Source organism: Plectrocnemia conspersa, unplaced genomic scaffold (assembly GCF_051122295.1).
Source record: "Plectrocnemia conspersa isolate PC_06_02 unplaced genomic scaffold, ASM5112229v1 ptg000011l, whole genome shotgun sequence".
In the NCBI taxonomy this organism is placed as follows: domain Eukaryota; kingdom Metazoa; phylum Arthropoda; class Insecta; order Trichoptera; family Polycentropodidae; genus Plectrocnemia; species Plectrocnemia conspersa.
Window position 1 is genome coordinate 12,687,018 of NW_028277175.1, and position 17,645 is coordinate 12,704,662.

At 31.5% G+C, this 17,645-nt stretch overlaps 2 protein-coding genes across 12 annotated transcripts; both read left to right on the forward strand.

Annotated features, from left to right (window-relative positions):
* The first annotated feature begins 22 nt into the window (after positions 1-22).
* Positions 23-7,484, forward strand: LOC148229550 (cationic amino acid transporter 2). 3 transcript variants are annotated; one of them, XM_088196531.1, is made up of 12 exons: positions 23-233; positions 3,940-4,188; positions 4,251-4,379; positions 4,444-4,599; positions 4,656-4,760; positions 4,826-5,100; positions 5,162-5,259; positions 5,326-5,465; positions 6,307-6,409; positions 6,477-6,625; positions 6,688-6,854; positions 6,925-7,484. In XM_088196531.1, exons 1-12 carry the CDS (start codon positions 143-145, stop codon positions 7,165-7,167), a joined length of 1,905 nt encoding a protein of 634 aa, XP_088052657.1. In that variant the 5' UTR covers positions 23-142; the 3' UTR covers positions 7,168-7,484. The 3 variants fall into 3 exon arrangements, with proteins under 3 accessions (XP_088052657.1, XP_088052658.1, XP_088052659.1); XM_088196532.1 differs by lacking the exon at positions 23-233 and adding an exon at positions 412-632; XM_088196533.1 differs by lacking the exon at positions 23-233 and adding an exon at positions 3,819-3,883.
* Positions 7,485-9,139: 1,655 nt separating this feature from the next.
* On the forward strand, positions 9,140-15,841 carry LOC148229551 (high affinity cationic amino acid transporter 1-like). Of its 9 annotated transcripts, none has more exons than XR_015811267.1 (16): positions 9,140-9,252; positions 9,943-10,047; positions 10,127-10,398; positions 10,492-10,620; positions 11,100-11,255; positions 11,326-11,430; positions 11,493-11,767; positions 11,837-11,934; positions 12,001-12,140; positions 12,366-12,468; positions 12,537-12,604; positions 12,695-12,796; positions 12,885-13,075; positions 13,419-13,585; positions 13,645-13,753; positions 13,850-15,320. XR_015811267.1 is itself a non-coding variant. In XM_088196523.1 (16 exons), exons 4-16 carry the CDS (start codon positions 10,164-10,166, stop codon positions 15,313-15,315), a joined length of 3,300 nt encoding a protein of 1,099 aa, XP_088052649.1. In that variant the 5' UTR covers positions 9,170-9,252; positions 9,821-9,874; positions 9,943-10,047; positions 10,127-10,163; the 3' UTR covers positions 15,316-15,320. The 9 variants fall into 9 exon arrangements, 8 of the variants coding, with proteins under 8 accessions (XP_088052653.1, XP_088052648.1, XP_088052651.1 ...); XM_088196523.1 differs by lacking the exon at positions 12,537-12,604 and adding an exon at positions 9,821-9,874 and having other exon boundaries at positions 9,170-9,252; positions 12,671-12,796; XM_088196527.1 differs by lacking the exons at positions 12,537-12,604; positions 13,850-15,320 and adding an exon at positions 15,636-15,841 and having other exon boundaries at positions 9,145-9,252; positions 12,671-12,796.
* Positions 15,842-17,645: the final 1,804 nt, after the last annotated feature.

The window sequence follows — 17,645 nt, forward strand, 5'->3', positions numbered from 1 at the left end:
GCTACCCGCACGTGAGCTCTTTGAGGTTGGGCAACACTGCTTTATAGCGGCTTCGATTTGTATGATGCAATTTAAAAGGTGCAGAGCTCAGCTGTGTATCGGTTCTGCCGTTGAATGCAACGCGCGTTTCAATTAAACAAAAATGGTGTCAACCATCACTGAAGATTGCCCCCTAAACTATCAGGGCACAAACTCTGAAGACTCAGTTCGTGTCAGAAGCGCATTCAAAGACGGTAAACCTTATTTTGTACAACTTTTAAATATTTTTATTATGTTTTTTGCAAAACATTATTGAACTTAATAAATGTGGGTTATTCAAATGAAATTGTTAGATGGCCTTGTGGCAGCCTTCTGCATGACGTATTTGCCCCAATTTTATGTTTGTAGTGTATGTAAATTTAGCATGAATGTGGGACGTGAGCTCGGTTTTATTTAGCATACAGTTCAGCGAAGTTTTGTATTTAGCTTTATAGTGTCTAATTATACAGTGTTGTAGTAATCTATATTATTTGTTTAACCACTTTACACGCGGTCCTGCACGGGTGTGTGATTTTAGAAATGTCCATTACACGCAGTGTCGAGCCTGTGCGGGAATATGAAAATCGGAGTTAAACGCGGTCCTACAAATAAACGTGATTATATTTGTCATTATACTCTGGCTTCTGGGCATATGCAGGACTCGATCGGCATTTCGTTTCAAGTAAAAAAAGGTCACTTTTTTACTAGCTGTGGAAGTCATAAATTAGAAAAATACAAGGGGTGTTTTACTTAAATTTTTGTCACTTGAAGTATTTCTCAATTGTATTGTATTGGATAGAGACAATATAAAAAACCCGAATGAATAGGTAGGTAGTAAAGCCAGCAAATCATATTCAAGTAAGCATCCTCGACTAATTGGGGTTGCTTTATCCTTCCAATAATTTGACACACTTTTATTACTATTTTGCGTTTTCGTATGGAATGTGTTTTAAAAATAAAGATATATATATTTCTTTACGTCCATGGTTTATTATTGGGTTCATTCCATTATTTAATTATTGTTTGCAATTCTTAAGAAATGGTAAAAATAATATTCACAATTGTTTTGGAACAATGCAAAAAATACCCGTTATGTAATTTTTTAATATTTTTGAAAATAATATTTATTTTTCCTATTTATATATATTTATTTACTATTATAATTTCCAATAAAAAAATATGATTTTTTTGCAAAAAAACACCCGCATGTTAAGTGGTTAACAAAGTTATTTAAGCGAAGGTTAACATATGTATTTCTACATACTAACGATTCGACGTATCAACCGATTTTCACCAGATAAGTTAATTTTCCTAAGCCCACTACCCTTAAGTCGATTTGTTGCACCTGTGTTGATGTTTTTTTTATTAGTCTTTAAACTGTTCATTAGTTACAACAAAACAGACTGCGAAATTTGTCTTGTCGAAAACCCCATTGACGAATACACGTTGATATTGGCTTTTTGATTTTCACTTAATTTCGAGCGATTCGGCATTATGACTTAAAAATATTTTCTCCACAAAAGCTGTTAGTCAATTGATATGGTAACTACTAAAAAACAATGGAGACTTACTCCTAAATTAACACAAAAAAATCAGAGAATTCCAGCAGAGATAATATCTTATTTATTTATGATTCAGAGAAGTGATGCATTTTTTTGTACGCTACTGTATTTGGCTGTATTAATATTTGTGTGAGATATGAACTATTGATTATTTTAATTGTCATTTTTATTCAAGGTCAGTTAATATTTTTCCAATAACACTATCTAGACTAGAAATGCAATTCACAGAACTCAAATGGGATCACTTAAAATCATCATACGGGTCACTAGATTCTAGAGCAAAGCTCGGCAACCTATGATCCGCGGGTCACCAAGTGACCCGTATGATGATTTTAAGTTCTGAAAAATAAACATCTGTGTTCTGTGAATAGCATTCTAGTCTAGAATCTAGATAGTGTTATTAGAAAAATATTATCTAACCTTGAATAAAAATGATTATTAAAATAATCAGTACTTCATAGCTCACATGCAAATAATTCTGCGAATAGCATTTTGTTTTTTTTGTAATACATGTACAAGTGCCGGATTACGTGTTACGACCAGACCACATGGTTGTTAGGACCAAAAATATTCATTGACCCGAATAGTTTTAATAGTCATATTTTAATTATTTTGACCTGCAGCCAAAAAAGGTTGCCGAGGTCTGATGTAGAGTTTAACTGTTAAAAAATAAGCCGGCTTAAAGTAGCTAAAATTGTAATGTGCATAAATATATATCTAAGTACGCTTTTCAAGCAATGGACTATTTAGAATCGTAGTTCAATTTAAATCATTGAGATGGCAGACACTTAAATATATTTAATAAGTTGGTTTATTTATAGTATGCTGGTATTAATTAATTCCAGTGCTTTCCAAACCTTAACCACAATTTAAATGTAATTTTATTGATAATTACTTTTGTTTGCGAGAGTATGTTAGGATAATGATATACAAAATCGATTACATAATCATATCTGTACTTAAGATTTTAATGAAACTTAATTATATTATCATTAGTTTAAAAACTTAAGATCTATATAGCTTCAACCTAAAAACCAATACAAAAATAAATAAACTTTGGTTTAATTTAGAACCAGATTATTGGGTTGGTCGTAAAATAAACTTATGGCTTATTTTACAGCCTACCTCGGAAAATTCATGATTACGACATTTTTATTATTGTTTTTTGCTAATAATGGTTGTTGAATATTCAGAAATGTAAATTATGTAATTTAACTCATCATTTCATCATTATTATTGTCGAAAAAAATATTATAGGTTAAGTATTACTCTTAAGAGAAAAATAATAATAAAAATATATATTGAAAATCAAATTTATTATTACAAAATATTTTGTTATTGCAAATTTTCAATATTACACATAATAAAATTTGTTGAAATAATTATTATCTTTAGTGAGGCATAAATGTACTTAAAGCATTTGAAATGTGTAATTCCTTTACAACCAAACAGTTTACATTTGCAATTTGATTCGCAATTTTATTTACAATTCGATTCGTTTGATTCGTTCGATGCAATTTGATTCGTTCCTACCTCGAACCGAGGAATATGAACAGTAACACCTTTATGTCTACTTCTTTCTAGATTCCAGCGTTCCCATTATACATAAACATTGGCCGACCTTCACTTGAAGCTCCCACAATTGTTATTTTCGTAGGAGTCCTTTTTTGTTCATGAGTACGGCGAAACAATAACCACACATTTGTTGATGCAATATCAATCAAATTGTAGAGATACCATTTTTTAGAACGTAATGAGATCTACTAAGTGATTGTAATATTTTCTTTATTATTATTTGTTGTACATTCTATACTTGAAATACACTCATTTTTTGAATCGTCAATTTCATCTTCGTTGTCTCCAAAAGTTTCGGTGATTTCCAGTAGTTCTTTTTTTAACCCTTATAAGATATCCAAAAAATTATAGTAAAGAAAAAATAAAAAAAATATGAGAAAGTAAAACAAAACTAATCATTGTCGATTATTCAAATTTAGGTTCTACAAATGCATGATGTAACAAATATGCAACATGACTCATAATCGCTATATTTACTATACAATTCATATTACAGTACATACAAGTAATAATAGTGTCAAATTACTAATCTTACAAAGTTGAAAATATTTTTTGTTGGACAAAAACAGTTTTTGCATCATCTAAAAACACATTTGAAAAACATTATTACAGTTCAATAGAATGGTAGTACATAATTGATTGCTCCTTCAATAAATTGGTTCAATTCAGTTAAATTTATAACGCTCTCTAGTCAAGTCCATTACTGTACCGTTCCAAAATGAAATTCGGTATGTGATTGTAAAACTTTCCAAAAAAAGAGGTATTAAAGTTTAATTTTTTTCAGCCGTCGGTTTCCGCAATGGAATCAAAACAACGTATAAAACATTCGCAAGAAAAAAACCCATATCGCCGACCATCTTAACAGACAGTCGTTTAGCGAGATGTCTCACAACTTTGGATTTGACTTCTTTGGGCATCGGAAGTACACTTGGGGTCGGGGTATATGTGCTGGCTGGAAACGTTAGCAAACATCACGCTGGACCGGCAGTCATCATATCTTTTTTGATAGCTGCCATTGCTTCTATATTTGCTGGTATATAATATAATAATTATATTATATTCTATGAAGCGTTCTTATTAATCTAATTTTTATAGGACTTTGCTACGCTGAGTTTGGAGCTCGCGTTCCAAAAGCAGGATCGGCTTATGTGTACAGTTATGTCTGCGTTGGTGAATTTATTGCGTTTATTATTGGATGGAACTTAATTCTGGAGTATCTCATAGGTTTGTTTTACATTATATTTATTTAAAATTTGTGCATTTAATCGCTTTTATTTATTACATTTAGGATCTGCAAGTGTTGTAAGAGGATTAAGTCAATATCTCGATTCTCTACTCAATAATTCAATGTCCAGTCATCTACAGGCGACGATGCCGATAGAATTGGCTTATTTTTCACCATATCCTGATTTTTTCGCTTTCACTATAACTATGGTGTTTTCCAGTAAGTTAATTATTTGCTTAAATAACATTAAACTATTAATTTAAAACTCCTTTTAGTTGCATTAGCTTTTGGCGCAAAAGAATCTTCTCGCTTCAACAATTTATTCACGGCTATCAATCTATCTGTCGTTTTGTTCGTCATCATATCAGGAATATGTTACGGTATATAATCAAACTGACATATTTAATTAAATAATAAATTATTTATTATGATTTTTTCCTTTCAGCTAAAACCCACAATTGGCGTCTCAGCGAAAAGGAAGTGCCTGAAGGGTATGGCAGCGGAGGTTTCGCTCCGTACGGAGTCGCCGGTATCATCAGGGGAGCTGCTGCATGCTTTTACGGTTTCATTGGATTCGATTGTGTAGCGACAGCTGGCGAGGAAGCAAAAGATCCGCAAAAATCGATCCCAATCGCTGTTATCGTATCTTTATTCATAGTCTTCTTGGCGTACTTTGGCGTTTCCTCCGTTTTAACCCTTGCATTGCCATATTATTTACAAGTAATACTATTTTTATATTGGTAAAAGAAATCTGAATATTATAAATAAAATATATTTTCAGGATGGAAATGCACCACTTCCTCATATATATGGTATTTTAGGTTTAGACTGGGCTAAATATATAGTTAGCATTGGGGCTATGTGCGGATTATGTTCAAGGTTTATTTTTATTATTATTTTATGAATAGGTTTATTATGTTATGTTAAAATTATATTTATTTATAGCTTATTGGGTGCCATGTTTCCCCTACCGCGTATTATTTACGCTATGGCATCGGATGGTCTCATGTTTCAATTTATGGGAAATATTAATAGCAGATTTCAGACACCGCTAGTTGGAACTCTAGTCGCAGGGCTATTTACAGGTACAGTCTAGAATAATATTTTAAAGAAATACTTATTTATACAATTACACAATATAAATTTTTATATTATATTTGAAAATTTACCAGAAATATCATTTAATGTAAACAAATATTTTCTATATACATATATGTATATTAATCATGAAAAATATACTTTATTCTTAACATATTCTAATCTTAAATATTTATAAACTGCTCGATAATACTGTAGAAGATAATTATAAAATGGTTATAAATATTTAAAAATATTATATTTGATTTGAGGTCGGTACATAATACTATATATAATCGGCTTGAAAGAAGGCTGATAACACATAATTAATAGATTTTTGTAACATATTTCTTCTCCCGTATATGGTTTGCTTTTTTTTGCTTGCCTAATGCATACTGTTCAAGGACATATATGTTAAGATTTATTTAAATGAAATGCTGTTCAATTATTGTTAGTATGTTTTGCTTTAATAGTTATAAATCAAAAACATCCTATTTTATACAAAAATCTGAAAAATGACTATTTTTGACTTGTAGCGATTTTTCAAATTGGCAATAATATTGCAAGATAAAAAATACAACTGAATTCTTGCAACTGGCATTTTTTATTTTATTATACAAATATGCAAAATGTTACGAATTTTGAATGGCATTGGTAGTTTAATTCCTTGATCATTGAAAATTGTTTATTATCTTTTATTTTGTATTATTTAAATTATTTTTTTAGTTGTTTAAAAATATTTCTTCACTTTATTTATCTTATTGTGTATATTTATATAATATTTTCCCTATATAATTATTAGTAATTCAAATTTACAAATAAAACAATACTTATCTTAATTTTTTTCAGGCACTCTAGCGGCTATTTTCCAATTAGATCAATTGGTGAATATGATGTCGATTGGTACATTACTCGCTTATTCGATGGTTGCCTCATGTGTTTTGATTTTAAGGTTTATATAATGAATTCATACTTTTTATTTATAATGAACATACAAAGTAATCTTATAAAATTTCTAGGTATAATTTAACAACTTCAAATAAAAAACAAGAAGATTATGCCAAGGTTACTATGAATGTACTTTTGAATCAATTGCTGAATCTCAAAAAACATCAATATCCGACAAAATTAAGCTCGACTCTTGTAACATGGATGGTTTTATTCTATTGTAAGTTTAGTATCACTACAATTTATATAATATTTCTCAAACTAACGTAATTTTCAATTTAGGTATTTGCTGCTTTGCGCTCGCCAGCTGCGTCAAAGTATTTGCAACCGATATCTTTGATCTTGATATCACTGCTATATCACTCACAATCTTCTTAACCGTTTTGGTATATCTATTATTACTTGTAATATCACGTCAGCCTGTATCTGAAAACAAACCTTCATTTGCGGTAATTCTACTTTTATTTACATATAAACTATATTTTTAAATTAATCATTATGTTTTTATGTTTTTTTTAGGTACCTCTTGTTCCTTGGTTACCCGGTTTCAGCATTCTAATCAACATTTATCTTATGTTGAGTCTCGATGTCATGACATGGATTCGCTTCAGTATTTGGATTGTGATCGGTTTGCTAATTTATTTCACTTATGGCATTTGGCACAGCGTAGAACGCTTTAGAGCCAAAGAAGAAAAATTGAATATCAAAATGAGCGATATCAGCGAAAGCTCCTCTTTTTGTAATGGATATAATAATAATTAAGCCATTACATTGAATATTTAGTATTAGTGCTTATTAGACATTTCAATAATTTATTTTTAAGCTAAAAGCACCAATCTGTTATTAATTTATTCGCTAGTTGACCATATGCTTACTCAAAGTATTATTGTATTAATCGTGAATAATTAGTATTCGTATTATTTTTGATAATATGGGGTGAAAGTAATAAGGAAAGCAAATAATGTGATTATTTGCTGATGTGATATTTTTAATGCAATATACGAATATTTTTTTCGAATGTATTTCTCTCATTTTGTATTAAAACTTTTTAGAAATAAATTATTTACCAAAGCATTAAATATTGTTTGATTTGTATTATTATATATTCAATTTTTGAGTTTCAAAAGAACTGGTTTAGCGTGATTTGCTGCTCGGTGAATCTGTTTTGTATATATTTATTATGACAAATCTTTACTGAATAAATTAATAGAATGCAGTTGTTCATGTTGAGTTCAAGAGTGTCCAGATGAAGCATATTGAGATGTAGTATGTCATTCGGTTAGAATTGAGGTAATAGTATAATGGTGTCTAGGTGTTGTTCGGATTTAAAGTGAATGACGAACAGGTTTATTTTGACTATATAGACTGAAGAAGTCTACGCCTCTTTTTGGTATGCTTCTTGGCAAATATAAGTGCATCTATTCTCGAGAGAAAATTGTTTGATATTCTTAGGGGTGACCACCATAAATAATTGTATTACCTGTTGCTATGAATGAGTCCTTTCTACGCACTTTCGTTTGTATTTTTGATGACAATGGCATTTAAAGTAATTATAATGAAGAAATGTTATTCTTGGAAGAGCTAGGAGCTGCATCTCGAGATTCCCGTTTATATATATTATATTTCCATTTCAGGAAAACTGTTTTATTAAAAAAAAATAATAAAAATACATTAGTCTTTCTTATGAACAAATTCAAATTCATGATGTCACATATGTTAAACGACCCTTCTACTTTCCCTGTCACAGTCTATTACAATTCCGCTGGCACCCTCCCCTCCAAATCTTACATCATTTAAGCATGCTACTTAAGACTTTTTTTGGTTTTACTTCTGACAATACCGCCAACACCAAGCGTTAAAACAAACCATTTTCAAGTCAACTTCAAACTGACATGCCAGCTACTGGCAGCGTGTAAATCAGCCATTATTATATTTCAGATTATATTAAAATATGGAAAAAGAGAGGGTGATTTATTTAATTGTACATATTTTAAAAATATTATTTTGCCGACAGGGGGTGACGGGTGGCAATAAGACACATATTGAGCCGCTGCAGTAGTGTTTTTTTTATTGAATATTAGAGAGTTACATGTTATTTATAAATATACGGGGTGCGGGCTTGCAACCATGCGAACGCGCCGGAGGTTGCTAGTCGAGAGAAAATCCTTTACACCAGTGTTATCAAGTTCCTCCAAGTTTTGGTCATAAGCAAATATAAATAAATATAAATTGCCTCTTACACCATGTTCGTTTTTTGGCGACGGGAGGTGACGGGGGACAATTAGACATAGATTGAGTTGCTGCAGTAGTGTTTTTATTGAAAAGTTATTACAGTTACATGTGGAATATGAAACGATGTTCGGTGAATGAGGAAGCAGGCGGGGCTTGTAACCGAGCCCGCCAAAGTTTGCCAACTGAAGAAAGTCCGTCACGCCAGTGCTACCAGAGTGCCGCCAAGTTTGGCCATAATAAACCTAAATAAATACATACAAATAGGTCCCCTATAGTTTTTATTATAAACAAACATATTCATATCTACTAATAATTTTTAAAAGTTTTTAATTTATAATGTTTAATTAGCTGGTTACGTAATAATAATCTACCTTATATATTTATTTTTTTCTTCACTAAATAACACATTCTAATTCTAAAAGCAATAGCCACTCTAAACAATGGCATATCTATACTTAAGAGAAATAAAAAAAATATACTTAAAATTAGTAATCTTATGGCCAAAATAAAAATAGCACGTGAGCTGTCAAAATGTTATCAAATGTCAGTCAGGAGTGTATAAAAATCTTGAAACTTACTTGCACAGTAATAATTAAAGCCTTCATTCAAATCAAGGTATTTATTGGATATAATTTTATCAAATTAACTTGTTATTAATTATTAGATTTATTTGGATAATTTCATTAGTGAAAGTAAAATTCTGAAATAATTATTAATCAATATGTTTGATGATATCAGCTAAGTGCCAAATATATGATACGCAATCGAGATGCATTGTGTTATTTGATAGGTTTTGTAAAATATTTTATAGATATTATTTATAATACCTACACAATAATTGAAAAAAAAATATTAAAGAAAAATTATAAATTATAAATACATATTTTTTTTATAGTTACATAATAAAATATAAAATTATATACATATATCTATAAATAATATATACATAAAATATTTATAATTAAAAATTATATAATATATATTCAAAATTTGATTCTTAATCAGTTCACTATGAATGCTGTGCAACATTATTTTTTATTTGCTCTATTCAATGAAAAATCATCTTATCTTATCTCGCGCACATTTTTATATCTACAAGACAATACTTAAGAATGCTAACAGTCATAATTCAGGCTACTTTTGAATATGTGCGTTGATTCTTTATCTCTTATTTGATTCACAGGCCAAGTATTTAATTTTTATCTTAGTGTTGGTGTAAAAAATATATAGTATACATGTAAGAATTTCACAATTACATTGTGATTCATAACTGATATGATTAGTAAACTACATCTCTCGTTACAGTGAGCGTGACTTTAATGAAATGCTCTGAAGTAGCATTCATAAAGATGGATAAAAGTCTAAAAAAACTCCAGCGCATTATATAATAATTTATAATCGTTTTAAAAAGTGAGATTTTTATTTGAACTATAATAATACTTTTATTTAGATTATAGTAACAAGTGTTAATATTAAATATATATTTTAGAATAATGGACATAGTTAAAAGTGAATAATCTTACATTATGGGACTGAACGGAGTTTGGCGTGTTTTAACACGCAAGAAAATCATTGATTCTAATACTATTGGGGACTCAAAATTATCGAGGTTTTTGCGGATAGGCGATTTGACAGCTTTGGGCGTTGGTAGTACTCTCGGCGTAGGAATATATGTCTTGGCTGGACAAGTAGCTAAAAACATTGCTGGTCCTTCGGTCGTTGTGTCATTCTTATTAGCTGCAATAGCATCGGTGTTTGCTGGTAAGTAATAAGCTTAAAAACTTGATTAATTTGATTGTCTATAAAACACTTTTAGATAATTTATTAGTATATTTATTTTAAATATATTTACAGGTTTGTGCTATGCAGAATTTGGAGCAAGAGTACCCAGAGCCGGTTCAGCTTATATTTATAGTTATGTTTGCATGGGAGAGTTTATGGCTTTTATTATCGGATGGAATTTAATATTAGAATATGTAATAGGTAAATTTAAATCATATTAATATCTAAAATATTTAAAAGTCGTATACTTATGAATTAATCTGAAGTTCTTTAAATGATTAACAAATATTGCTACAAAAAAAATGTCTAGAGACATACGGAATATTTGTTTTTAAAAAATTAAACTTATGATACATAAATTCCCATAAAGTCAAGAGCAATAAGGTCTGGTGACCTTGGCTAAAAACTAAAGATGCTTGATGTTATGTGAAATGATTTTTTTATAAATATTTTCTTTTAAAAACCTTAGGCAGAATAATATTTATATGTCTTTTCAATTTAAATGTCATGTGTTTATATGAAAAAATACTTCTTTAACTCCTGAATCTTTGATTAAATTCATTAAACCTTTCCAAGGTTTGTGTATTGCTCACCAGCTGGAAGATATTCGATTTTTTTATGTAGCAGTATTTATAAATCACTCTTTATGTATGTATTATCATGATAAAATCACTTTTCAGGATCGGCTAGTGTTTCTCGTGGAGTAAGTCTTTATGTAGACTCAATTTTTAATAACTCAATGAAAATAGCTTTTGAGGAAGTTGCACCCATGACATTGCCAAATATATCACCATATTTCGATTTCTTTGCGTTTGCTCTATCAATTCTTGTTGGAGGTTAGTTTTGTGCATATTATTTACAAGATAATGAATTAATAAAACTTTAATATTATCATTTTCTTTAAAGGTTCTTTGGCTTTCGGACTTAAACAATCTTCCAGTATTAACAATGTGTTCACAGTTTTTAATTTATGTGTCGTGATATTTATCATAGCAGTTGGATCACTAAGAGGTTTGCTTTACATTTTTTCATTTGATAACTTTATTTTATTGTACATTATATTATTTTTGTAGCTGATATTAATAATTGGTTTGCAAAACCCGAGGGAGAGAATGTCTCAGTCGGAGAAGGAGGATTCTTTCCCTTCGGATTAAAAGGAACATTGAAAGGAGCTGCTACTTGTTTTTTTGGTTTTGTTGGGTTTGATTGTATAGCGACGACTGGCGAAGAAGTCAAAAACCCAAAGAAGTCTATCCCTTTAGCTATAATTTTGTCACTAGCGATTATTTTCTTATCATATTTCGGTGTGTCGGCTATCCTTACGCTCATGATACCATATTATCTTCAGGTATGTGTATATTATTTTATATGTTGTTTTTAAATGTTTGCTACAATAATGGGATCGATTTATAAATAGGATGTTAATGCTCCAATTCCGCATGCATTCGATCAAGCTAACTTACCATGGGCTAAATGGATCGTTACAATAGGTGGAATATTCGGATTATTATCAAGGTATATTTATATTAATTTATAGATTTGATTTATCCAATTGTACTTATATTTTATTTGTATTTTTAGCTTATTCGGAGCCATGTTTCCATTACCAAGAATATTATACGCTATGGCATCAGATGGATTGATATTTCGATTTTTTGGGAACATTAATACCAAATTTAAGACACCTGTTGTAGGAACAATTTTTGCTTCTGTGTTAACTGGTATGAATTTTTGGTACTTTATTTTAGCTATCATCTTAAAGTTTTTGACAGAAAATGATTATCAGTTTGCCAAAATTCTGAATAAAATTCTTCTTTTGGTTTTTTATTTCAGACATAATGTCTTTGGAATATGTAATAGAATAAAACTACTGGCAAAATCTTTTTACACAGTAGGGTAAACTTTTACTGGATTTACAAGGTTATTTATTGAAAATCTTATTACAGGTATTTTAGCTGGCATGTTCGAATTGGAACATTTGGTAAACATGATGTCGATTGGAACTTTAATGGCTTATACGATTGTTGCTATATGTATCGTGGTTCTCAGGTAAATTATATACATTTATTTCATATAATTTGCTTCATCATTAAAAATGATTTCATGTTTTGTTCAAGGGTTGGTGTGGTATTAAATTTTAAGTTAATGTCGGTGGTGGGCGTATCTTGAGCTGTATAAATTAATGGTATAATATTTTATATAAATACATACATATATATGATTTGTCTTTGTCGTTTTTCGTGTTAAATAGGCTTTTTGTTTTGTCCTTTGTAAGATACGAATATGAGGGTAGCGTTTCTGTTACTGACGAATCACGTTCGTTACTTGAATCTGACGATAATTATGATGAAAAAACATCGACTGGTGAAATTGATAGGTACTATTTTTATTGAGCTGTTTCTAAAATTGTGTTGATAGGAATATGTTTGTTTATTTTTTTATTTATTTTAATATTTTTATTACAGATATGATAATGAACTGAAATATAACGAACAACTAATCGGTAGTGTGGAAGATCTCAACTCGATCGATTTGTTGTATAAGAAAAATAAATATAAATGCAGCGATGTTTTCAGACAGTTGATCAATTGTAACATGATCCATCAACCAACGTCTTTATCATCTAATATTGTAGCATTCTTGGTCTTGTTTTATTGTAAGTAATGCCTAAAATGTATTATATGCACAGTATCATACTAACAACTTGACTAGTGTGATGTTTAGGAAGAGTTTTTTTAAATCGAATCAAACTACTCAAAACAAAATTGAACGAATATTGTAAAACCAGTAAATTAAACAATATATAAATAACTGTAATCTTGGTAACATACCATAAAAACATTGCTATTTATTATAATCATTGTATTCATATCAAAATATAGATTGAAGGGATTCTTTTTTAATTTCTTAGGGCTTGAAACAAGTGGTTTGCTTTTAATTTCATTTATAATATTCATTCATTCATTCATCAACTCTAATTAATTTTAATTTATTTTTAGGTATATTTTGCATATCATTTAGTTTGTGTTTATCATACATGTGGAAAAATCTACTAGATGAGACTATTTGGTCTATTATTGTTACCTCTATTTTCGGATTCTTAATGCTACTGACTCTCATTTTTGTGGCTCTTCAACCGAAAGCTAATGCTCAATTGTCATTTAAGGTACTAATCTAAACTAATTACATTTTAGACGTTTTAATATTTATTAAAAATAATTTTAGGTACCACTAGTACCACTGATACCATTTATCAGTATTTTCATAAATATATATTTAATGTTGATGTTGGACGTACATACCTGGATAAGATTCGGTGTTTGGATGGCAGTTGGTACGGATTTTTATTTATTTAATGTTATTAATTGCATGTGGTATTAATTGGAGGCTAGTCTATTTACTAATAACACAACTTTGTTTTTCTAATCAGGAATTCCTATTTACTTGGGTAGTATTTGTATGTATGATCGTGGAACGAATTACATTGCAAACGTCCAGAAATCATCGCTGAACGGTCAGATGAATGGCAATCTGAACTATGGGTTTGAGGACCTTGACGAATGTCAAGACCATTCGCCTCCCGTAGACTATAATTCTGTGGTAAATTCTGAGGCGGGAAGTTGGGGAGGAATATCGGATAGTGAATTGAACAAAGCAGAACATCTGTCTATATGTAATAATGATTCTGAAGTTGTCGTGATTGAAAATAAATTAGGTGAAAGGTGTAATATAATCGAAGAGATTAGTGATGCAAATAATTCAGAAACTATACCAGATTCATACAGCGAAGAAATTATGCAGATATTAGATCAAGTTCTGCAAGACGCTGAAGATGCATCGAACAAATCTAGTGAAATGATTGTAGAAGAGATATCAATAGTCGAAGATTCGAAGAATAATACTGACATCAACGTTGTTGCTATGGTTCATCAAGAAGATATTATGATTCAAAATGAGAAAGATGATGTTAATACAATGCAAGTAGAATTATGTAATAAAAATGAACCAGAAATAATCATACCAGAGCCACCACCGATGGACGAAGAATATTTTAAAACTAAAATGAATTTCAAATTGAAATCGCCAAAGTTGGTGCGTAATTATGGAACAGAAAGAATTTACACGAAACATTCGAAAGGTGAAAGTGTTAACGATACTTCAAATCCTTTGAATAAGACTGATTTTATTGCCAAGTTGAATCTTTTGTTTGAGAATCGCAGTAAGAATTCCGATGAAAATGTACCGATAATTCAAAGAGCCATTTCAGTGAACCCTGAGCAGCTTTCGTCAAATCAGAGTAAACATAAAAGTGAGCCTGATATTATGGCAGCCATAAAAAGAGAATTGCTGCAAAATAAATTAGTTTTGAAATCTATGACTACAAGCGAAGATCTTCCATCTTTGAACAACAAAAAAATGAGAATATCTATTAGCAGCAACGATTTGCACTTATTATCTGCATTTAAACCAGAAACTGAAGAACCAATTGATATACCGCCAGAAGAGACGAAAGAAATAGTTGAAAAGGAACATGATACTAATGACACAGAAGATGAACCTTTTTCGCGTGAAGAAATAAAGAAAAAATTAGAGATGTTCTTTTCTAAACCACTAACTTCATCGAAAAGATCTTCTAAAGTTTCAAAAGAGACAAAAACAAATATTGAAGTAGTCGAAAGAATAGAACCAGAGGTGAAACCGAAAGAAATTAATCTTACTAACACAATGAAGTTACAGAGGGTTCGTTTTCAGGATGTCTTGAAATCATTCCAGCAAGTGCAAGACGACGTAGATATAGCTGTGGATAATGAGATGTCTAACATGATCTCGATTCCAAGAGCAAGACTGTCAATGCCTAAAAAGAACATATTGAACGAAAACTTTTATACAAATTAGAGAAATGAACAAAGAACGGGAATAAGAGATGGACCAATTTTGCTTCTGCAAATTTATATAGTACAAACGATACTGTGTATAATTAATTTTATGTATATTTTGTATGAACTATGGTACTGGTGCATTTTGCATGTTTTCTGTATAAATTCTAAAATAATTATTCACTAATTAATGTAAAATAATTTTTCAGTATTATATTTGATTAACACTCTTACTCATTAATTGATTCTCTTATATCACATATTATTTTATTTACAAAAAACTATTGATTAATGATGCTAATTTGAACAATGTAAATTAATTTTTATTGACATTTTTAGGTTTTATACAGTATTTTGGATACGGTCTGCGAAATAGTGTTAATGAGTGCAATTACGAACTACTGATTAGTTCAAAAAGTTGAATTTCTAATTTGTTATGAATCGAATAAAATTCATTTTAATTGATTTTTAGGTAAATATTTTAGAGAAAGTATTAACACACTATAAAATGTAAATATTTTATATTTAAAATAATAACAATATAAATAACAAATATATTAAAGTGTGTTTTAGTATAACAATTGTCATCAATCATGTGATAAAATTAAAATTAAAAATAAATTATATAGCACCATAATACAGATTTTAAAAATGTTTATAATATATATTATTTTATATATAATTGGTTAATTTGTTGTTGAAAGAATGTATTTATTATATAAAAAATATATATTTAGATTATTATTTGCTACTTTTTACTCTTTCCCAGATTATATCAATCTGTTACCATCTAATGAAACAAATACATAGCTCTCAATTAAGAAATATAAAAACTAATATGTAAACTAACGCTCCGTGGTTATTGTTTATGTTTATAGATTTCTACATATAAGTAAAATATTGTTTTATCGACAGTATATTTATTTATATTGTATGATAATATACTGATTATAAAATACAACAATATTATTCATGGTTTTAATTGATTAGGCGGATTATAAATCTGTTTTTGATAATATTTATATCTTTAATTTTAACTATAAATTATATAAACAATAGCAAATCTAATTTATCCGACAATATAATTTGGATATGTGTTACAGTGAGTGTGTCGACAATGATTTGTCATGGGTGGCCCTGCTTGTTATGTTCAGGGCTGGGTATGGGGTGGGAGCTGGGGGTAGGGGTGTGTGCGATCTGTGGTGTGGTGTGGTTAGGTCGATGGCACCTCTCGGTGCATTTTTATGCTCGTGGTCGCTGCAATTCTCATCAGCTCGAGTAGCCCCTTCTCCAGGAGGGGGTCGCCGAGCATTTCTGGGTAGCCGTCTAGCTCTATATTTTTTCTTCAGCAGCTCTGCAGAAGGTCGTGCCTCAATCTCTCCAGGGCGAGGCAGTGCCACAGCAGGTGGTAAGGGTCTTGGGTGGTGTGGTCATCGCAGGGACAGCTAGGATCCTCCGTGATTATGAATCTTTTAAAGTATGAATTAAAGGCCCGTGTCCCGTGATGATCTGCGTGACGCCCGGGGATGGCGTATTTGTGTCGGAGGGCAATGGCGGAGGCCATGTTCGGGAGAAAGGTCTTTGCGTGCGACCCAGTGCGGGCGTTCCAGTCGCGCTGGAGCTCCTCCTTAAGATTGTCTTCGCGTAGGTGATCCGAAAGCGCGTGTATGATTTGCGCATGTTACGCGTTTCCGCTGCCTCCTTGGCGAGTGCGTCGGCCCTGTCATTTCCGGCGTTGTTCACGTGTCCCGGGGTCCAGAAGAGTTTGATGTTCGTGTTGCGTGTCCTCGGGGACCGCACGAGGGCCAGCGTCTCTAAGACGATCGGGTTGGTGGAGTGGATATTCTGGAGAGAGCGTAGCGTGCTCTGGGAGTAGGACAGGACGTTTACTGTCGTCGGGATGAGGTGGGTGGCTGACACCCATTCCAGAGCCGCTTTGATGGCTGGATTTTCTGCCTGGTAGATTGAGCAGTAGTCCTCGAGGCGGAGCTTCCGTTCCCTGATGGTGGTTCCATCTCTGTTGACGGGTGGAACGCTGCTCCGACGCTGCTTTCCGTCTTGCTGCCGTCGGTGTAGATGTTGATGTCCGACGGCAGAGGGGAGGCGGGGTGGTTGCCCCTGGATCCCTCGATGGGGACGTCCGCCGGGATCCTACGTGCTGGGTGTGGAAACGTTGCCACGTCCACGGCTGCATCCAGGAGTCGGTCGGATGGGAGGTGGTCGGCGAGGCGGTGAGTTCACTTGACGAGGTACGTCTGCGTGAGCTGCTTGATTCGGATGTCCATAGGAGGGATGCCCGAGAGGGCCTCGATCGCGACGTTGGGAGCAGTTCCGAACGCTCGCGTGATT